This window comes from Suricata suricatta, chromosome 13 (assembly GCF_006229205.1).
Source record: "Suricata suricatta isolate VVHF042 chromosome 13, meerkat_22Aug2017_6uvM2_HiC, whole genome shotgun sequence".
In the NCBI taxonomy this organism is placed as follows: domain Eukaryota; kingdom Metazoa; phylum Chordata; class Mammalia; order Carnivora; family Herpestidae; genus Suricata; species Suricata suricatta.
Window position 1 is genome coordinate 5,103,989 of NC_043712.1, and position 22,707 is coordinate 5,126,695.

At 52.4% G+C, this 22,707-nt stretch overlaps 1 protein-coding gene across 3 annotated transcripts in view; it reads right to left on the reverse strand.

Moving 5' to 3' along the window:
• The window catches only part of FUBP3 (far upstream element binding protein 3), a 48,658-nt gene that overhangs the window by 25,692 nt on the left and 259 nt on the right, over positions 1-22,707 (reverse strand). For 2 of the 3 annotated variants that reach the window (XM_029919594.1, XM_029919593.1), the window contains exon 2: positions 11,291-11,396. In XM_029919594.1, coding sequence (XP_029775454.1) covers positions 11,291-11,396 — 106 coding nt within the window. Of the gene's footprint in view, positions 1-11,290; positions 11,397-21,159; positions 21,928-22,707 lie in introns of all 3 variants that reach the window. The other variant, XM_029919595.1, reaches the window with a different exon arrangement.

The window sequence follows — 22,707 nt, forward strand, 5'->3', positions numbered from 1 at the left end:
GCATTGTTATGGATCGCTCCCCGGCAGCTGTGGTCCCGAAGAACGTGCACATATGCTCCGGCCGGCCACGGGGCATCCCCCCACCCCCGCCCCGATGCTGCCGGCCCTCCCAGGAACAGGCACATGGCAAGGACAGTCCGTCCGTCGTGGACCACTAAGAATGAGTGAGTCCTTCCAAGCCCGTTTCATAGACGGCAGTGCCAAACGGCCTCTGATGAAAACCCGCTCTGCGGTCACAGTCCCACAAGACCACCTGAGCTGCACTTTTTATTCCAGTTTCCCTTCTTTCAGCTACTGACGAGCATCTCCCTCCCCAGCCTTCAGCCAGAAGGAGTCTGTGGTGTTTCTCTTTTGGAGAACGCAGCCGGGGAAACAGAGTCAGCAGACACTGAAAAAGCATAAATCTGAAACATATTCCAGCGAACTGAGCGGATCTTACGATGTGCTACTGAGAGCACTTTAGGTCGCTGGGGACCGTGGTGAGGGGGACAGACGGCAGAGATGTGGGGACGCTCAATCACATCAACTTCTGAACAGAGTGGAACAGGCTGACATCTGAGGTCTAGGGCTCCCTACTGCTCTTTCTGCCTGAACTGAACCCCGTCCTTCTGACTGGACAGAAGCTGGCCGTGACAAAGACAGAGGACAAGAAACAGGTCACAGTATATGTGTTTTTTAATGTTTACGTGGGAGTACGCATGGGGGAGGGGCAAAGAGGGGGACGACAGAGGACCCAAAGCAGGCTCTGCGCCGACAGCGGTGAGCTCCGTGTGGGGCTTGATCTCTCCTCGAACCGCGAGATCATGACCTGAGCCAAAGTCAGATGCTCAACCGACTGAGCCCCACAGGTACCCACTCGGGTCACATTTTATAAGAAACAAAAGCATGCTAGCAAAAAGTAAACGTGGCTGCTGGGTCAATACCGTATCTCCTCTGGATCGATAGCAAGATGATGGTGTGCAGCCAAAACATTGACAGCATATACTATTAATCTGCTTATGTCCGGGACAAGAGAATTGTTTTTTATTGAATCTTAAAATCTTTTTCTATGCATTTCCAGTTCGCAGATGACAAAGGCCCTCCCTTGGGCTGGGTCGTGCTCACGATTCCCAGCCAACATGAAGACTGGGCAATCCCGACCTGGGGCAAGGAACCCCCACACCACACTCAGGCCCCCCGTGTCGCCAGAGAGGAACGGCCACCACTGCCAGGCAGCGGGTCTGAAAAAAGCAGGCTGGGGAAGAATGCCCACAGAAGAGTGCCCTTGGGTTTGGCTGCCCGCCCCTACTCCAGGGTCCAGCCGAGCCTCTGCTTACTGCCAGAACGCCTCTGGGGGTGAATAATACACTGAAGACACAGAGACTGAAGACTAAGATGTTTGAAATGCCAGGAACACAGAGAGGTGCCTGGTCCCCAAACAGGGCCACACGGCCGCACCTTGGCTCCTGGCCTGCGGTGCTATTTGGTAGGAGATGTTCAAAGGGCTGATGATCCTCAGATATTTTGGCCAGAAAAGCCACAGAAGCAGGGTAAAGGGCAACGCTACCGTAAAGAACTTTATGAGGTTCACGAGAACTTCGGGAGGCTCTTTGGTCAAAAGCCATTCAAAATTTTGTGCTCATCACAAAAAAAGGAAATTCCTTTTTGTCAGTAAGGTTATGCGTCACAGGTTTCTCTCTCTCTCTCTCTCTCTCTCTCTCTCTCTCTCTCACACACACACACACACACACACACACACACACACACACACACGGTACGGCCAACTGCCTTGCTGACAAAGGGGAGGCGCTCACAAAGATCGAAATCAGAAGTGCACACACCATCACCCCAGAGAGCCGTGACTGAGGACGCACTGAAGAAGGAAACCAGGGGCGCCTGGGGGCTCAGTTGGTGAAGCGTCCGACTCCGGCTCAGGTCATGATCTCTGGTTTGTGGGTTCAAGCCCTGCGTCGGGCTCTGTGCTGACAGCTCGGATTCTGTCTCTCCCTCTCTCTCTGACCCTCCCCAACTCACGTTCTGTCTCTCTCTCTCTCTCTCTCTCTCTCTCAAAAATAAACATTAAAAAATTTTTAAAAGAAGAATGAAAGAAATCAAATTCCAATTTGACTCAACTCTTGAGTTGGACCCTGAGGAAGGACACACAGCCCCTTTCTCCAGGCAAACGCCACAGCCCCAAGGCTGAAACACGAAATTGAGAGTTTCACTTCCCGTGGAAACATTCCCATTTGAAGTCCAAAAATGAAAACCAGCAGTTAGATCAGGGATGCCGGGCGCTCGCTCAACGGACTGATAGCATCTGACTCCACGAACAGGGGGCCTCCCCCCGGTCTTCATGATGAAGGGGGGCGCGTCAAGTGAAGGAGACTTGTGGGAACCCATCAAGCTCAATTCAATAGTAACTACAGTCATTTTACTGTAAAAAAAGCAAACTGCCGCGTACCATCAGTCCTCTTTCCCGCTAATGGTGCACGCTGGCCGCCAGCGCTTCGTCTCTCCTCCATTCCAGCAGGCGCGCGCACACACACAGACACGCACACACGCGCACACACACAGGTGAGGCTCTCATCTTCTGGCACACCGCATAACGGGAAGCCATCTGGGCCAGGGGAAAATGAGCTCCCCACAGAAAAGATTCATGCCACAATACAAGAAATTCTTTCTAAACGGTAATAATACTCTGCCAATTTCAATAATGATCTTGGAAAAAAAAAAAAAAGGCACTGGACACATTTTCCCCCTCGCCAGTGAGGAGGAAACTGCCTTCCTTTTTCTTCCCCTTAAGAAATGCTACAAAACATCACTGGGGAACACACCCGACCTTACGACACGCATCCACTTCAACAGCTGACCCCTCCCCGAGGGACAAGGGTGCTCACCGCCTCCTTGTGGGAGCACAGAGCAAGCAGGTGGGGTCGGGTCGGCGGGGACAGAGAACATCAGCACCTTTTTAGAACTGAGCAAACAGATAAATAAGCCAAACCTTCCTCTGCAGAGCTGGGAAAGGACCCTGCGCCCGCGCCTGGATCCCCAAGCGCCCGGGGCCCTGCCCAGTGGCCTTCCAAACCCCGGCTCCGGCTGGTGATACCTGCGGTCAGCTGCAGGGATTTCTCCCCTGTGCAAAGCAGTTTTAAAATGCTTTTCTCCCAAGGACAGCACAAAGGCTTCCTGTGTTCTAAGGAGGCAACTCTCCCTCCCCCGCCCCAGGGCCACAGACGGGCTGAGTTCAGCTGAAAATCCCTAGGCAAGTAAGTCCTCGGGACCCTCTGCAAATCGTCATTTGTAAACGGTGATAGTGGGCCCAAGCCCCTCGCAGTTAAGGGCGCCCTTACTTGCAGGGGACTGTGCTCTGGGGAGCGGGCTCTGGTAGGTGCCTCACCTGCTGAGCCCACTCAGGCCTGCAAGAGCCCAGGACAGGGTCCGTGCTCCCAAAGCTGTGCTCCCGGCCAGGCCCCTCAGGGTAACGTGGTGCAGCAGGCCATCCTGGCCCTCGAGAAGCAGAGTCTGAGGAGCACAGGGGGAAGCTCCAGGTGAGCAGGGACCTCACCTAGTCTCCGAGCCTGTGGGGATGCTGGGAACCCCTCCTGCGCCGCTCTGCAGCCCGAGCACCTTCCCACGGCCTGACCCGCGGGAACGGCATGAGGGGAGAAAGTCTGCGACGCGTGTTTGCAGCACTAGGCCTCACTTTCGCCATGAGATCCACTTGGGGGACCACGACCAGCTCTATTACAAACTAAGCTGGGGGCGCAGGGCGGCTCGGTCGGTCGAGCGTCCAGCTTCGGCTCGGGTCATGATCTCACAGTTCACGGGCTCAGCCCCGCATCGGGCTCTGTGCTGACAGATAGCTCAGAGCCTGGAGCCTGCTTCCGGTTCTGTGTCTACCCCTCTCTCTCTCTGCCGCTTCCCCACTCATGCTCTGTCTCTGTCTCTCAAAAATAAATAAAATGTAAAAAAAAAAAATTAAAAAATAAAACTAAGCTAAAAAGCAGTGTATAATATACAGCAAGGGTACATATTCCATAAAGCCTCTGATTTCAGCTACACGTGTTTTGATGTGCATGTACTAACTGGTTCTGGTTGAAATATTGTGAGTGGTGTTTTAAAAGTTTGAAAATAACTTGGTATAATCCTTAGCATAACCTCACGAGGTGGGTAGGATCTCTATTTCGCAGCTGAGGAAACAGAGGCTCAGAGAGGTTAGGCAACCTGCCCAAAGTCACACAATTAACGGCCGAACTGGGATTCAAACCCTACTCTACCAGCTTGGAACCCCATTTTCAAGCGTGCGCCATCGCGCATGAGACAGAGGCCCAGGTTCAAGTCCTCCTGTGGCACTTCTCGGGCATCTGTCCTTGGGCCTGACCACCTGTCCAGCCGTCAGTTTGATTGTCTATACGAGAGGGCATTCCGGCTTCCTTCCGATCTTTCCTACAAGGGCCCCCCACCACACCCTCTACACCCTGGCAATCACTCAGCGTTTCTCCATCCCGAAAACGTGATAGAAATGGGATCACACAGTATGTGACCTTCCGGGATTGGCGTCCTTCACTTGGCTGAATTACCTGCAGGTTCATCCGGGCTGTTGAGCGAATGTATGAACCGTTTATTCCTCTTACAGCTGAGGAACGTTCCATGGTGCGGATGTGCCCTTTTGTTAACCATTCACCTGCTGAAGGGCATCTGAGCTGTTTCCAGTTTGGAGCTGTTACAAACACAGCTGTGACGGGGTGCCCGGGTGGCTCAGCCGGTTAAGTGTCCAGCTTCGGCTCAGGTCAGGATCTCTGTGTTCGTGGGTTTGAGCCCCGCACCGGGCTCTGTGCTGACAGCTCAGAGGCTGGAACCTGCTTCAGGTTCTGTGTCTCCCTCTTTCTCTGTCCCTCCCCCGCTCACACTCTGACTATCTCTCAAAAATAAATAAATGTTAGAAAAAAATAAACCTAAAAACATTTTTAAAAACAAAGTGGTAATAGATTTCCTGTTTCTGGAGGATATACCAAGCCCAGCAGGGCACTGAATGCCAAGTGCACGTGAGCAGCTGGGCCTTCAGCCCTGTTTCCAGCCCTCCCCGGGCGGCTCTCACGCCCAGCCAGGGTAGAGAGCCGGCCAGCGTCATACGTGTCCTAAAAGGACTTTGAAAGGCCATAAATTCCCTTGTAACCTGACATCTAAAATCCTGCATGTGAGCTTCGGGTGTATCTCTGCTGCAACACGGATGCTATAGGTTTAGCGCATTCATTTCTGTGGATAATGCTGACCTCCTGTGCGCACCCAGCTGCCTGAGCCAACTGTCCATCCAGTGAGATGGTACTCTGCCAGGGGGAAAAATCTCACCTCCTTTTCCCAGCTCACACATACATGTTACTATGCACCCATACGACGGGCACTCACTTCTCAATTCTAGGCCTAAAGTGGGTGGATGAGTGGAGGGGTGTGGGGGGACTCCGGAGTCTCTGCCGTAAGTCGAGACCTGAGTAGAATCAAAATCGGAGCCTTCCCCCTCAGAATTCCTCACCAGGATCCTTAGGCCTTGTTGCCCTGGGACTCCCCACGCAGAAATCCGGACTCCTGCCCCGAGGCATCCGACGTGGTGCCGTGCCGTGCAGCGAGGGGAAATGTGAGCAGGGACACAGAAAGGACACGGGCACGGGGCTCCGGCGCGGACACGGCCCTCAGAGAGGGCAGGGGTGTGCACGGCGGGGGGGAGCTGGGGAGGGCTCCCCAAAGCCCCCCTGCCCCTGGGACTCTCCGCCCTCCCTGCTGGCCCCTCTGGAGCCCCGCCCCTCCCCCCAGGCCTAGGGCACTAAGGGGGAGTGCTGGCTTTGGGGACAGTTCCAGCATGTCTGAGATTGTTTCTCTCTTTCCAAAGCAGACACCCCGGTCCCCACGGGCTGTGCGCGGTGGTCCCCGTGCCCAGGCCGCGCGGCAGCAGGAACCCGGGGGCCCCCCATCCCTCTTCCTTCTTGCAACGTCTGCATTTAACCAGATCTTCCCTCCCCTTTGTTTCTCCCTCCTCTGCGTCCTGGGCCACAGGTGGGGCCACAGAGCCGTGGCGGCACTCCGTCACCGCCTTCCCGTAAGTGGTTCGTGTGGGAGCACGCTCGAGAACTCTGCCCTCACACCCCAAGAACGCCGTCATGATAACACGAGAGGCTACGGCACTGGGGGCGCTGGGGGCTCAGCCGGCTAAGCGCCTGGCTCTTCCTTCCGGCTCAGGTCACAGATCTCGTGGTTCGTGAGTTCGAGCCCCACGTCGGGCTCTGCACTGACAGCTAGGAGCCTGTTTGTGATTCATTCCCCCGCCCCTCTCTTTCTCCCTCCCCTGTGCTCACACACAGTCTCTCTAAAAAAAATAAACTTAAAAGAGAAAAAGAAAAAGTCCAGCACGATCAGGACGATAGTACGTAAACCCTGAAGACACCGAGGGCCCGGGGGCCAGCAGCAGCGCCGTGCTCCTGGACACCCGGGCGGTGTGTGGCTGCCTGGAGGCGCTGACGGCAGACGAGCAGGTGGGACAGAGCCCACATGGCCTGAAAGTCCAAAACGATTTACTGGATGGTCCTTTAAAAAAAAAAGTTTGTTTATTTTGAGAGAGAGAGAGATCACACCTGCCCAAAAGAAGCGCAGAGAGAGAGGAAGAGAGAATCCCTAAGAGGCTTCGCGCTCCATCCCACAAACCACGAGATCAAGACCTGAGCCGAAATCAAGAGTCGACGCTTAACCGGCTGAGCCCCGCAGGCGCCCCCTCTCCGTGTGGTCCTTTAAGAACAGTCACGCCAACCCCAGATTCGGATTAAATCTGTACTTCTCCAACCTCTTCGCTAATCCTACTGTCTTCGGTCTGGACCTTGCTTCCATAAACTTTCTAAACTTGAGCTGTAGGACCTGAAAAGGCAGAGCCGAAGCAGGGCGTGTTTCATCACTCCTGCAGGGAGGCGAGGGAGGAGGAGCCCGAGCCCACGTTTGCAGGAGAAGCGAGGCGTCTGCAGAATAAAGGACACGTGCATCCAGGGAAAGGGGCGGACCACCGCTCTAGGAGTTCAGAGCAGAGTGTCACCTGTCACTCTCCGGTCGGTCGGGCAGGTGTGTGGCAAGGGGGGAGGTGAGGAGAGGGGAGCAGGGGCAAGAGAATATAAAGAGGCGAGGCGGCACCCGGTGAGGCGCTGAAGGGAATCACAGGTTCCCGGGCGGATGTCCCCTCACTTCTGAGACCTAAGGACCTAGATCAGGTCAAGACGCTTTACCTTGGTAAAGGGAGGGGGGCTGGGCTTCAGGGAGAGCGAGGAGAAGACCTCGGACCCGCGCAGGAGGGGGGAGCGGGTCGAAGGGCAGGCTGGGAAGGGTGGGACCCCCTGGCTGGCGGAAGCGGCCCCAGGTCTCAGAACAGAGCACTGGAACTGGTCCGACGGGCTCCAGCAAGTGGCCTGAGCCGCAGCCGGAAGAACGTGCTGGCTGGAAACAGCCATCACAGGGAGCCCAGCGGGCAGGGCCAGGAGGTGTGGGTGCGGTGGGCAGCCTCCGGCCCATCTTGCCAGGCTCCCAACAGCTCCACCCGCCCTGAACCCCACGCACCCCATTCCTTCCTACAGCGGGACGGAGTCTTGTCCCTTATTTAACTGGTTTTTGCCCTCCTATTCAGACGCCGGTTTGGAAATCTCGGTGTCCTGCCGAAGCCCCATGCTGAGCTTCTCCGGCTCACTTCTGAATTGAAGCACTTTTAAACAGAGCCGAGTACCCCCTCCAAAGGCTACTAGGGGCCTGGGCTTTAACCCCCAAGGGTTACAATTTTAATACATGTGCTGCCGAAGCGGGCGCTAACCCCCGAAGGTGCGAGGACCCGGCCTCCCGGGAAAATTAGAAGTTCATGTTGCCACAGAAGTGATCTGGTGAACTTCTGTTTAAAAAAAATAAATAAATAAAAATCAAGCCAAACCAAACAAACGAAAAACTGCAAGCCCTTTGGACATCTTTGTTGCTCAAAAAAAAAAAAAAAGTGCAGGAATTCTTGCTTGTCATTCATCTCTGTTTTTCTAAACTTCTCATTTCACAAACGGCACAACTGTGACCCTTGGAGAAAGCTGTCCGGCACCAAGAACTTCACTTTCCTTGACGGTCCATTCACTCCCCCCGCAACTCAGAAGACAACCTCGGGGTGCCCGAACCTTCCCAAACTCCCAGAGCAAATGCCACAGGTGGAGACGGAGTTGGAGAAAAACAGTTTGCGTAATTCTGTTGTTTGGAAGGTGCGCAGCAGCGGAGGATTAACTATTGAACGTCCTGCCCACCGTAACACGCCTCAGGGAAGTTTCTCCTTCACACACAGCCTGTTACGTAAGACGGACAGCTGGCCCAGCACAGGAAGGTTCTCCCTCCTGTGAGCAGGCCTCACATTTAGAAGGAAGAAGAGACACCGTGCTCGTTTTCGGATTCCGGGGACTGCGTCTCGCTCACACGGGCGGACGTGGGAAAGCATCCAGTCCTCCAAACAGAGGTGAAAATACGAAACACGCTCATCCGCCGGGGTCCGGGCCCCTCCCCAGCTACCCCTGCCCGCTCTGTATCAACGAACTCAGCCTCTTACCAGTCTTTCCTTTTTTAACAGCTTTGTGCTGTTTTTTTTTTTTAATATTTACTTATTTTTGAGAGAGGGAGAGAGAGAAAGAGACACAGAGCCAAGCGGGAGAGGGGCCGAGAGGGAGACACAATCTGAAGCAGGCTCCAGGCTCCGAGCTGTCAGCACAGAGTCCGACTCGGGGCCTGAACTCACGAACTGCGAGATCATGACCTGAGCGGAAGTTGGAGGCTTAACTGACTGAGCCCCCCAGGTGCCCCACTGTGTGCATGGTCTTTGTGTGTGTGTGTGTACATCTGTGCTTTTGATTAAAAAACATTTTTTAATGTTTTTTTATTTATTTTTGAGAGACAGAGAGAGACAGTGCGAGCAGGGGAGGGTCAGAGAGAGAGGGAGGCACAGAATCAGAAGACAGGTTCCAGGCTCTGAGCTGTCAGCACAGACGTGGGGCTCGAACCCGTGAGATCATGACCTGATCGGTCGGACACTTAACCTGCTTGGCCACCCAGGCGCCCCTTCTGTATTTCTTTAAATGGGTGTCCGGAGGATTAATGGGAGGAAACAGTCTGCGGGGGGGGGGGGGGGGGGGGGGGGGGGGGGGGGGGGGGGGGGGGGGGGGTGCTTTCATCTGCAAATATCCAAAATATCCAGGTCCTCTTTATGCAAAGGACGCAGTGACCGCCTGCTCTGTGTAGGCAGAGTTTGCACCTCCCAGCCTCGCGGGGGCGGGGGGGGGGGGTGCAGGCACGGTGGAGAGTGGTGGAAGGTATTGATCATGATTTCTGGAAACAGTGGGCTGGGGAGACATGCTTAGAGCCAGACAACTTAGTTTTATTTTTATATTGATGTCCTGTAAGGAGAACAGAGGCATGATTGCCCTAGAAGGTAAAATGGTTACTTTGCATCACAGCTTTTCACGAAGGCAAAAATGGGGATAGCACAGTCAGTCATATGTGGTCTAAGAATTGCTAACACCAGTCAAAAACAAAAAAAAAAGATTACAGGGGACCATTCTGGAGCAGCCATTTAAAACAGCCGCTGGGCACCCAGGTGGTTTGGTCAGTTAAGCGTCCGACTTTGGCTCTGGTCATGATCTCACAGTTCATGGGTTCGAGCCCCATATCGGGCTCTGTGCTGACAGTGCAGAGCTTGGAGCCTGCACTGGATTCTGTGTCTCCCTCCCTCTCTGCCCCACACCCCCCACACTTCCCACACTCACTCACTTGTTCTCTCTCTCAAAAATAAACATTAAAAAAATACTGTAATGGTCACCTGTTCCAATGGCCCTGGGGTAGACCTTGTGCGTGTGTGTGTACTCAGTTTCCTGGGGCACCTGGGGGGCTTAGTCAGCCAAGCGTCTGGCTCTTAAGGTCATGATCTCATGGTTAGTGGGTTCAGGCCCCATGTCAGGCTCTCCACTGGCAGCGCGAGGGGTCTGCTTGGGATTCTTGCTCTCTCCTTCTCTCTGCCTCTCCCCCACTTGCACACTCTTTCTCTCTCAAAATAAATAAACCTTAAACAACAAAAACACGGGGCATCTGGATGGCTCAGTCGGTTGTGTCCGACTTCAGCTCAGGTCATGCTCTCACAGTTTGTGAGCTCAAGGCCCCCACTGGGCTCTGTGCTGACGGTGCAGAGCCTGCTTGGGATTCCTTCTCTCCCTCTCTCTGCTCCTCCCCCGCTTGGCCTCTCCCTCTCAAAATAAATAAACTTAAAAAACAACAAAACACAGAACACAAAAAACAACTTAGGCAGAAAAGAACGTTTACACCAAAATGAACACAGGCCCCTTAGAATCTTCAGTGTGAACCTGTCCAACTATTCCAAAAAGGTAACCACACTTAAAACTACAGCACCCCGCCACACCCCGGCTGTAGAGCCTGAGACACTGGGGAAATCAGCCGCACCAGATGACTTTTTCTACATACATCAAAACACACGCTTTTTTGTGGAAAGGAAATTACACCACATATCCTGTCGTACACCTTGACTTTCGCGTGCACACACACGGCCGACAGGACAGAGAAGGCACGGGCCGGCCCACTGCGTGCGTCTCTGTGCCCAGTAAGCGTCAGCCTCCATCTTCAGTCCTACTTTGCAGGACACCAAATGCACCCAAGGAGTCCAAGTTCTCTGCACAAACACATCTGACAGATTCGCTCTGCTAGGGTGCTGGGGGCCGGCACTGGGGTGCCAAGCGGTCTCAAATCCTTTCGGGGCTGAAGCAGGGTACAGAAACCAACCACCAGCAACACATGCATGAACAGAAGACGGGCGCTTCTAGAGAGAGCCTGTCCTAAACGGGAATCGAGGTCTCCCCGCCCTTCTCTTTCTTGAAGGTCAGGTGGAGCCACAGGCTCCTTCGAGTCAGGCATCAAATCTTAGCTCTCTCTGGAGAAGAGTGGTGAGTCCCACCCCCACGTGTGCGTCTGAAGAACGGAGGCCTCGATCAAACAAACTTCTCAAATCAGTCAAATGACTTCTGAGTGGACGCACAAAGGCCGCGTTTACCTCTGAGCCCAGCGGAACTCGTTCCCGTATTATCAAGGCAAATCAGAACTCAAATGCTGGAGAATTGCAGGGGAAACATCGACCCCAATCGGTCCCCTCAACCGTGCGTCTTCGGAAGGACGCTGGGGACAGCTGTTCTGCAAACGGCTGACCCGGCCGACCCGCGGCAGGCGCGCTACCAGCTGAAAGGCAAAGACGGTCCCCGCAACTTACCTCCGTCATCCAAGGGCCGCTTCTGTACTCCGTATCCATACACTGAGGGGTCCACTAGAGGTGTGGAATTATTCAAGTGAGGAATTGAATCAATTTTAGCAGCAATCTACAGAGAGAATCAGATTTAAAGACTCAGTAACCAATCCGGGCTCCACGTGAGGGAGAAAGCCGAGAGCTCTCTACAAAGCCTGTCACCCCGTTTCACCCCCAGGCCCACAGGAACCTAAGGCAGTGCCACCGACAGGACACCCTGCACTGCCAACGAGTCTTCCTATGGCCTCAGGAACAATGTGTCTGTAGAAACAAGATACTTTCCACCGTTGGTCTTATACGAATCAGCACTTCTAAGCCATCACTGGAAGGAGAGGCGCACTGCACTCTAAGAAAAAAGGCAGGCCATCAACACGAAGGACTCTGTTCAAAAGGTTTTGGCACCGAAGTCCCTTGAGAAACCAATTCCCAGTACTATTTAAAAGGCTGTGTTTGGGGCGCTTGGGTGGCTCAGTCGGTTAGGCATCCGACTTCGGCTCAGGTCATGATCTCACGGCTCACGAGTTCAAGCCCCACATGGTCCAGGCTACCTCGAAAGGATTCCTGCACCAGAGAGAGTGAGAGACCTCAGACAGGGATTTCAATTTCTAATATTATCAGTTATAAAAAAAAAAAAAACCATCATCCAGCTATTGAAGTTTTCTCCCCAGAAACAAATGCTGTGCAGAACATTTCTATCTGCTTTGTTCTCACAGGAAAGTTCAGTGGGATCTTCCTGGTAACTCAGCTCTTTTGTCATTTAATCAAAGGAACACTCCCAGCACCGCTCCCGAGGTCAGTCCCCAAGTAACGCCTGAGACGCCGGTGGACTAGGGAGCGGACAGAGGGCCGGCCACCCAGCGGCGCTTCCGTGGCAGTTCTGGGCTTGTCCGAATGTGCCCAGAAGTCGGAGAGCTGCGGGGACCAACATAAATGACTTGAAACAAAGACACCCATGACACTGGAAACCCAAGGAAGGACTCCAGCATCAGGGACCCAGGGGTCAGGTGTCTCCCTCCGGCCGCAGTCTGGGCCGAGCTCACAGCGTCCTCCCAGCACAGAGGCGCCTGGGCGCCAGGCAGCCCTTCACAGATGGCACAGCTGCTAAAACGAGGCAACTCGGCCAGCAAATGCCTACTGTGCGCGGGGCTCCGGTCCAGGAGCGGGTCCCTGTGGTGGGCACGGATGACCAGGCCGCTGCTGTCAGCGGCCATGCGGAGTGACAGGGACAGGCTGGCCAGGAACTGATGGCTTCAGCTGGACATAAGCATCATACTAACAAGAGAAGACAATGAATTATGCTAATAAAAGAAGGTAAGTGCTGGAGGAGAGCCACCTGAGCTGGGGCCTCAGGGAAGGCCGCTCTGCTCTCCTTAGATCACGGGAGCTAAAGCCTCCCCGGCTTTACAAAAATCCAAGGAAGAGCATTCCAGGCAGAGGAAACAGCCTGTGCAAAGGCCCTGAGGCAGAGGCCAGCCTGGTAGATTCGAGCGCAGAAGGGAGAGGTCAATGTCCTAGAGAAGAAAGAACCAAATGACACAGGCTAGGGCTCTAGGCCATGGCGAGGGGCTTGGATTTTATAGTAAGCAACTACAAGGCTCAGCAGGGAAATAACATGTTGATTTACATTTCCAAATGATCCCCTTGACAAGGAAAACAGCTTCTAAGGAGACAGGAGTAAGATTATTCAGGAGCGGGTCTAGGTCAGGGGTCAGCGAAGTTTGGCTGATGAACCACCTGCTGTGTAAAGAAAGTTCCGCGGGGACAGAGCCGCATGCACCTGTCCTTGAGGAACTGCACGGAGACACCCTGTGTCCAGTGCCCGGAGAGATCATTTACTGTTTAGACCCTTAAAGGAAGAGTCTGCCGACCCCTGTCTAGGCTAGAGATGACGGTGCCCTGGATGGCTGCTTGTTTAGAAATGTTATTAGAAGTAACTGATCAAAATACCAAGACTGCCCTAGAAGCTCAACCTCCTGTATCCAAGGGCCGTTTGCTATAAAACCAAATACACTACAAACCTCGCCCAGCGGCACTACCGCTGACTTGCAGCCTCCCTCTCCGTATTTGTTTTGGATAAGCTTATGGAGGTTGGCTACTTGAGATCCAAAAGTTATTTTAACGACCCAGCTGGCAAAACAGGTGGATTAAGAGGTGAGAACATGGCCATGGCCTGGGTCTCCCAGACTCTCATTGGCCGTAATAAACTGAGTGGGAAATGACTGACGTGGGGGCTTTCAGGGTTACTGGCCCAGCTGCTTTCCAAGAGGGCCCAAAATGCTCCCAGTAGTCAGCACACATGACCCCCAAACACAAAGGAACGGGTACAAGGGCTCATGATTATCAGTGGAGTCCCCCAACAGCATGCGTGTCAAATCACTCCCAAACACAGAACCCCAAACACAAACTGGACACATCAGGCACGTTCCCTGCTCCTTTCACATGACACCCCTTAGCTTCCAGATCTTTTCGCTTCCTTCCAAAGCAGCTAGAATGTGTTCCTGAGTCCTGGGCCCTTCTTATAATTTCTGCGTTTAGGTTTCACATGTTGCTGGAATGTCATTTTTCTCCCCAAAGCCGATACACTAAAAATGTTAACAACAGTTTCCTGTTCCTGAATTTGATTAAAGGCTGGGGCTCTCGGATTTGTTCTTAAGTTATGTTTACCTCAGTTATCTATAATTTGGGAAATTTCCACTAAGAGAAAAGCGGTACAGAATACTGGTGAAGAGGTGGAGCCCTGAAGTCAACCGGGTGCACTTGAACTCTCGTTAAACAAATGTTAAATCTGAGTTTGACATACAGGACACAATATCATTAACAATACATTGTATATATGACAACATTCTATAAAGAAGACAATGTACTCTTCATACAAATGCAACCTTGCTTCAAGGAATGATTTTATACGCGCCCTAGAATACGGAGTTAAAATGTAGCGAGTGTTTACTCTGTGCTGGGTACTCGGCAATGAGCATTTAAAGATGCTCTCACTTGTCCTCACCAGGCTTCTCCAGGAGGCTGGTACTATTTCCATTTTAAAACAAGGAAAGGTGAGGCTCAGAGAGGCCGAACGCTCTGCCCAAAGTCACACATCCTCCAAGCGGAGGCACAGCACTGAAGCCCGGCCCGCCCAGCTCCGGGCAGTGCTATTAACCACAGCGCTGGGCACCTCCCTCGTTCCACCTAGAACTTTCTTAAATCCATCTCACTTCCCAAGGACCTCAGCCCGAATGATTTCCAGGGCACAGAGCTCAGGCCATTCCTCACACGGTCCTGACGGGAGGGGAGGGACATTTCCGGCTAATGGTGGTGCAGGCCAGAAAACACGAGGCCCCGAAGCCAGGATTCTCCTACAAAACCAAGGCCAGGGCAGAGCTTATCAGAGGGCATGACCTTGAGGGGACTTTGCTACTGATTTTTTACCACTTGGTCCCCCTTTCCCCTCTTTTGGGGGGAGGCAAGGAGGAAAATCAGTTCTCCTGCTACACGTGCTATTTTAGGCACCATAATAAGGTAAAATACTAACCAACTTCACACTCGTTGACTCGACTCTGAACAGTCAGCGGAAATGAGAGGGGGAGCCCTGCAGGCAGAGTCGGTCAAGAACCCTGGTTTTCCAGCCAGCTCTTCCAGTGTCTGCCCTTAGGTGAGACCCTCGCCTGCAAGCCGGTGTTTTCCAAAGGGAAGCACGCAGGCAGGCATTTCGGGGAGACGCATAGTTACCTTTCATGCGTGGCAAAAGTTTTTCACTTATGATAGTGATTGAGTTTCCTTTCAAAAATATTTTAAATGTCTCTGAATTTTAAAAAGATACAAAAATACTACATAAACACTGAGGGGTCAGCGATATGGCAAAAACCATGAAGGCGGATACGCAAATCACTAAACTTGGGAAACAGCGATGAATTATTCCCAGGGCACGTTTTTGTGACTAAAATTCTCTGACAAGGTTCATGATCCAAGTGGTTCCCCTTGTAAATCCAAACAGGAAGCCGTGACTGTCTCCGTAGCGTCACGCACATTTAAACACTGTGCTGGACAGAGACAGGCAGAGGCACGCCAGAGCCGCTGTGGGTCACGGACCCCACAAGCACAGGCCGAGCGCTCCCACCACCTGCTTGGGAGCAGGAACCCAGCTCGCCCCCCGGGGGCCTCTGCTCGGCCCCCCCAGTGACCCCCACCGACGCCCGGGCTGTACTGAGAGGCTCTGCTCCCCACGGTGGGGAGAAGAGTGGGTCACCCATGCGGTGGGGCCACACGGCTGGGACTGAGACCCGGACGGCAGGTCCTGGGGCCAGGGTGGGTGCACGGGGGCAAGCCCCGGCCGTCCCACGCCCCGAGGTCCCGCTGAGAGCAGCGGGGTATCCGACTCACTGCCCCCGAAGTGCCTGACGTGCCCTCACCTTGTCTTCGCGGGGACCTCACACGGTCACTACTCTTTTCATTATTGTGGGACTGGGAGTGTCCGCCTGAACAGTGGCCACGGGGAGAGGGACACAAGGCACAGTGCCCAGGACCATGCCAGGCGCGGGGTAAGAAATACGGAATGCTATTTTTATATTTTATTGAATAACAATGCAGAAAAGTAAACAGATCCTAAGTTCATAGCTCGTTGAATGCCCACTTACTAAAATGCCAATGCAACTAGGGTCAAGATCAAGAAAGAGCACATTACTGGCACCCCTGAGGTCTGCCCCTTACCCTCTTCAGTCCCTACCCACCCCTGCCTCCCACGGGGGCCCCTTCCAATATTAGCTATTAAAAAAAATTATTACAGCCACCAACGGCCTCCATTTTCCAGATGAAGAAACTAAGGCTTAAAGAAGTCCCACTGCGTGTCCAGTCACCAGCTAGCACGTGGCAGAACCAGAGCCTGAACCCAACGCCTAACAGGCACTTCGGTGCACAGCGGTGGCCCCTAACCCGCGGGGACACGTCCTGACTCCAGATGCCTGAAACCACAGACAGGACCGAACCCCTATGGATTGTTTTCTCCTATACGTATACACTTAATAATAAAATTTAACTTCTACATTACATACAGTAAGAGATGAATAGTAATGAAAATAAGAACAATTGCAGAATAACATACTGTTAAAAAAAAAGGTTGTATGTGAACCTGGTGTGGCTCGTGCCGCACCCGCTCTTCCTGAGGGGACGGGAGGTGAGGGACAGAGGCGTTGCGCAGTGGCGTTAGGCCGCTACTGACCTTCCGACACATCAGGACTGTGATGGACCAAGGGTGACTGAAACCCCGGGAAGCAAAACCGCACATAAGTGGGGGCAGGGGCGGTTGGGAAGGCCACTGTACCACCCCCTGGGATTTCGTGACCATCAATGAGAGGGCATCCACGGAAGTCCTTGCCTGGCACCTAGCACAACGGGGCTCAGTGAATGCTGCCTATTGTTGTCATGCGCAATGCGGCCCAGCTGACCCTGCCCTATTTACTGGCATGAACCAGGACAAGGAATTCCATGGGCCAAATCAGGCATCGCTCTTCGTGGTAGCCTTTCCTGACAGCCCCATGGCACCCACATTTGCGCAGAATTAAATACCCCTTCTCTGTGTTTGCAAAGCACCTTACAAAGCACCTTTGCAACATGTAACCCGCTGATGTTATTGGTTACATTGTCTCCCCGCTACAGGGAGCTCTTTGAATGGGAGACTTGTCTGAATCCTTAGGACCGCTAGGCCAAAGGCTTTTTTTTTTTAAACCTGAGAACCCCACGGCTTAGCTTTAGAGAATTCACGAACCTCCTGAAATGACATTGCTGTGGTGAGGTTCAAGGTTTTCAAAAGTCTTAAAAAGGTCCGCGTTCCCAAAAGTTAAAGCACAACTCCGCTAATGCATAGCAGAGTGCTCGACACACGGAAGGTAGCCCTCACAGGTCTGCTAAACATAAAGGGGGTCTGGAGAAGCCCAGCGGTAGACAAAATGCTAAGATGCTCTAAGCCGAAGTGACACTCCCGCTGGGACCTCCAGCGGAGGCCCTGAAGACGGTACGTCCATTCCCCACCTACTCTATGTCCCAGGGGATTCCACCAGCATCCTTCCATGCTCTGTTCAGATTCTGACAGGTCTCAGAGATGGAAGATTGGCCAGCCACCTCTGTGAAGGAACCAAGTCCTTAGAAAGCGGAAAACCTGGGTCCAAGAAGGACTGCGGGTATGCCCTCTCTGTGTGCCTTTGAGAAAACTGTTTTATTTCCCTTCGGCTCATTATGTTCAAATATACGACAGATGAGAATTAGAACCCTGGTCCCGACTGCTTCACCTGCTGGGTGTGAGGACTAAGCCCATGAGATGAGGAACCAGCTGCAAGCCAGTCTTGTCTTTGAGCCGGCCCAGCACCCAGGCAAGAGGCCCCCGGAGCCAGCAGACCCTCAAACAATGGCAGGCAATTCGAATCACATCGCTACTTCTATTAACGCTACTCAGCCTTGCAAGTGATTTGTTATCTGGTGTGAGGATAAAAGTATAGTTTATGTCTCCAAAAGTACTGACTATTCTTTCTCAAGTGTCTTTATAATAGAACTCCAAAGGCAACACATTCCTTAAGAGAGGGGAGTCTTAAGAGAATAAAAGGGCTGCACAGAGATGTTGGGGAGAGAGGCAGTCTGAACAGATGCCCAATATGACATAACGCAAAGCAAAACAACCAAAACGATATGGTCAATTTTTTTTTTCAGCTCCAGCTAGATGTCAGCTCTGAATGTTCGCAGGCATGAAGGAACTAGTACTGATCATCTAGCTTAACATTTCCAGAAATGTGATTGGAGAATATGAGTTGGTTTTATGAAAAGAGGGTATGAAATTACATAACTACAGGATATTTACTATGTACACCCCTCACTGCTGTAGGGCTAACTGCACACAAACATATTAAAGGTTCGGAGAAGTCCTGTGTTTAAAGAAGTCAATTCACCTTTACTTAACCCCGCGCCCCCCAGACACTTTCTGTCCGTGACGCCGATCCCGTGGAAGATCTATGAGCAGCCTATCGATTGAGTGTTGGGAACGGCTGACCCAGGTTAATGTCATACAGCTCCCGGCAGGAGGCCCAGCCCCCCTAGATCTCCAGACACAGTTCTTTCCATTAGAAGTTTTAAATATAGGGGCGCCTGGGTGGCTTAGTTGGTTAAGCGGCCGACTTTGGCTCAGGTCATGATCTCATGGTTTGTGGGTTCAAGCCCCGTGACGGGCTCTGTGCTGACAGCTCAGAGCCTGGAGCCTGCTTCAGAGTCAGTCTCCCTATTGCTCTGCACCTCCCCTGCTCATGCTCTCTCACTCTCAAAAATAAATTTTAAAATCTTTCCTTAAAAAAAAAAAAAAAACGAAATTTCAAGTAAAAACCAGAAATGGATTCACAATCTGAAAAAATACGTTGACTAGGCGTCCCAGTGGGAACCCAGAGAGCCAATGCCCACGTAAAGGGCCGCTGCTCCTGGGCTCCCGCGGAGCACCCCCATCCCAGAATGTGGGAGCCGGGTGGCTGGATTTTTTCTAGAAAAGCTAGAAATCGCAAGTTTTATGGGACATCATTCTAGTTTCTAAATACTGGCATTGTGTGGGTGACACAAAGCATGCCCACAGGACCGCCCCCCCTCAGGTGAGCCTTCTCCAGCCCGTGGGCCACCAGTCTGAGAACTCCAGTCTAGACAAATTTGTGTCTACAGAATAAGTGAGACCTCAGAAGAAACCCAAGTCAGATGATACATTTGGGTTACCGCGTTTTAAAAGAAAGATGTCTCCGCTGAAAAGGAGAAAAACCTTAGAAACATCCAGCAGGACATACTGTGCCTTTACCATTTACCACACAAAGAGGAAGTTGAGTGTTTCCGTGACAGCGGTGACCTGAACGGACTGTCATGTCACCAGGACCCTTTAACAAGGACCCTCCTTACCGGGCACTCTACCGCATCCTACCAAAGATACAGAACAGCCCCGTGACTTCCTGCAGACACTGGTTTTCTTCAAGTGTTTGAGGGGGCAAGAATGCATGTGCATTCAGGACTTAGTCCCTCACGAAATGATGCCCTGAGCTACTCAGCCTGGACCTGTGGGACAAGTCTCGGCGGAGCACAGCTCAAGTCGAGGGAGCACTCCGCACGCTTGCTGTGAGTCGTGAGTCAGAAATCTCATAGGCTAAGGAAGCAAAGGCAGTCTCTTGGCGGGCGTGACCAAAAGCCGACGAACAAAGGCTTTTTCGTTTAATGGTGGACGTGCGCTCTCGTAAAGGCAATTTACCCAGCACGCAGGCCACATCACCTACTGCTCAGGCTCAAAGTGTGAGACAGCAGCACGGGCTGGCATTTTCCAGAGGACCAAGGAAATTCTGGGGCCCTGAACCAATGAGCACTTCCAACAAAAACGTACGGTGAGGAACAGGTCCCAGGCCTACCAAGCCGCTTTCGCACTGGCTCTGCAGTGGCTCGGGCACAATCACGAGGGCACAGAACCACCGTGACGCTCAAGGCCGACAGGCACCGTCACACTGTACTTATGTGAACCGAATACCTCCTGAGTATGCAACACAGGGCACTGAGCACATCTAGGTTGACACGGGAGGGTCAAGTCCCGAAAAGCATGAGCAGCTGGCGAGAGAACGTCTATTTAGGGGCTGACTGCCAGGCTGGGGCCCAACCTGGGGAAGGCGGCTGGGAATCTGTGACACAGCGCGGTGCCACGCTGTCCTGTTAACACGCAAACACGCGCACTAGGTGCTGGACACTACTCAGCCCCCGGCAGTGGGCTTTTGGGGAATTTTTTTGTTTTGAAAAACCAAACCAAACCAAACAGAAGGGATTTGTACCTACTTCTCCGTCATCTCCATGAGGACGTCTGGGAAACCAGACAGTCGGGGTAGAAATGCAGTGCGGCTGGAGAACGGGCTGGCTGAGCCCGGCCTGGCTCTGGGTCCACTTCCCACCCGTACTAGGCCCCTCCTGCTCGCTCTAAATGAGGTTAACAAATACTTTCTTTTTGCTGACCTGCCACTGGGTTGGGAGAACTGAACACGCTTTTTCAATAGCCAGCAGTCTTAGATCTTCATCGCCGGGGCCGAGTCAGGCCGCGCTTCCACACCGGGATGCTTCCCTTCAGAAGCGTCGTACAACTCGTTTGTGCCAAACACTAGTAACTCTGCCGGGGAAGCAAATTTTACACAGCTTCAGGGACTCCCCCTGGATCGTCAGAGGGAACCAGAGTAACAAGTGGTTGGTTCCCTTTGCTGGAAAGAGTCCGAAGGACATGCAGGAGGCTTCGAGATGCCAGGCAGGAAGCCGAATGGATTAGGGACTGGACTCCACACACCAGGCTAACAGAAGCTGCGGGTTCGAATCCCAGCAGGGTCAGTTCGGACTTTACTGTGATCTTCTGGATAAAGTGAGGACATGGCAGCTTACGGCTCCCTGACAAACTAGTGAGGGTTTTAGAGACCATGGCTGGTGTTGATGAGGACATGTGGGGGGGGGGGGGAGGGTTAGGCTCGGGGGGAAGCTGTGCCATCACTTAAATAAAGAAATAAGAAATACGCTGTCTCTTATTGCCAGTTACTGGAGAGGAAAAAAGCACATCTCTGCAACATGGTGTATATACAGTGAAGTAGAGCCACCACCGTCCGGACGCCCCAATAATCTGAGACCCTTTGAGGGAAGCTTGCCTATAAAGCAAACAACAGTTTCAATTTCTCACATTCCATTCTTGCCCAAAGCGAATCTATACAGAAACCTAAAATTACCCACAAACCTGTTTTTTTTCTTTAGATTTTTAAAGGCCATCAAATCCTTGGAGACAGTATCGACCACAGCGGTTAATATTCGGAAGTGACACTTACAGCACCGGCTCCATTGGGCTTATCACTATTCCAGTCAATGGTGCATTTCAGAGCTGGGAACATTTCCAATGAAGTTTTCTTTGCTAGTAGTAAACACCACTGCTTCAACAATCCACATTAGGTCAGCATTTACCAGAGGGTCTCCCTCCCTCTTGAGCAGGTTGTCCAATACGAGTTCAACCACTGGCCCAAGAGAAGCAGAAAGTCTTCTCAATGGTTCAAAATTCATTTTACGTTCAACTACAGTAGGCCTTCTGCAAACTGAGGATCTGAGCTCTTTAGGGCAGTGACTCTAATTCTTCCTGGATACAGAAGGCCAACAGGTGATTGTCACATATCAGCACAAAGCGAAAGCCATTACTTATTAGTAGCCAGTGAGAAACAAAGTTCAGGACCCTGTACTGTAGAGGACAGCGGTGTGACACGCCGGCAGGCAGAGTGGTGGCAGGGGAGCTGGATGGCCTGTTCATCCATGACAGCCAATGGTTGGCTCTGAAGTCTAAGTAAGATGGATACTCACTATTGTACTGGTTGACGCCTAGGCAGTAAGTAACAAGTCATCAGACAAGATTTTAGGCGGGACCACAGGTTTGGAAAGTTCTGGGATCCAATATAATGTCTATAGGAGCATCAGTATTAATATGAAAAGTCAGTATCTGGGAAACAGGTAGGGCTCCCTCCCCTGGAATACTGGAGAGAGATGTAAAGACCATATCTTCAAGCGACCAAGTGGAGGCCTTCTTCTAACACAATGAGTCCTGTGGCTTTCTGTTAGGAATCAAGCAGTAATTAGTTATAGCCCAACTTGTAAACTGTCAGTTAGTATGCCTACAATTAAATAGGAAGAGATGATGCACATAAGACACTCAGCAGAAAAGGTTTAAGTGTCAGCGCTAACTTGTAAGATTAACACACAATTCAAGGACAGGTTTTGCTCTAAGCCCCATGCCGGAAGCCAGAGGATTCCTGGCAGGTCCCAAATTCATTCTCCTGGGAAGCTTGCAATCTCTTTAAAACCCATCTTATTTAACTCTGACAAAATGCACGATATTGTCAGATGGTAAAGTTTCACTGTTGGGATGAGTCCATATCACATTCTCCCCGGGGGTTGAAAAAACGATTGCCCTTAAGGGATTTCTACGTCTTGAGGACCACCCACGCCTACTTAACACCTTCCTCTCCAAGAGCAACTTCAAGAGTAAAATACCCTCGAATTCCTTCCACTCCACCCCTGGAATACAGGAAGTCTGAAGACGAGGTTTTCCAAATTTTAAGAAGCTACAGGGCCCGAGATGGCCACTTTCTGTCTATACCCGGGTCCTCACCGTGAGCTCCTCAGCCCCTTTCCCCTCGCGAACCCCAGAAGCCCACCAAGGGTGCCCCTCAGGTCCAGCCCGGGCGCGGGGGCGCGATAAGGCCAAGCGACCCCAGCAAACCGTCTCCCAGCGGCTGCACCTCAGGCGGGCGTCCCGGTGGCGCTTCATCCCTCGGCTTCCCGGGCTGCAGGAGCCCCAAGAAAAGGCTGAGCCCGGCCGAGGCGTCAGCCCG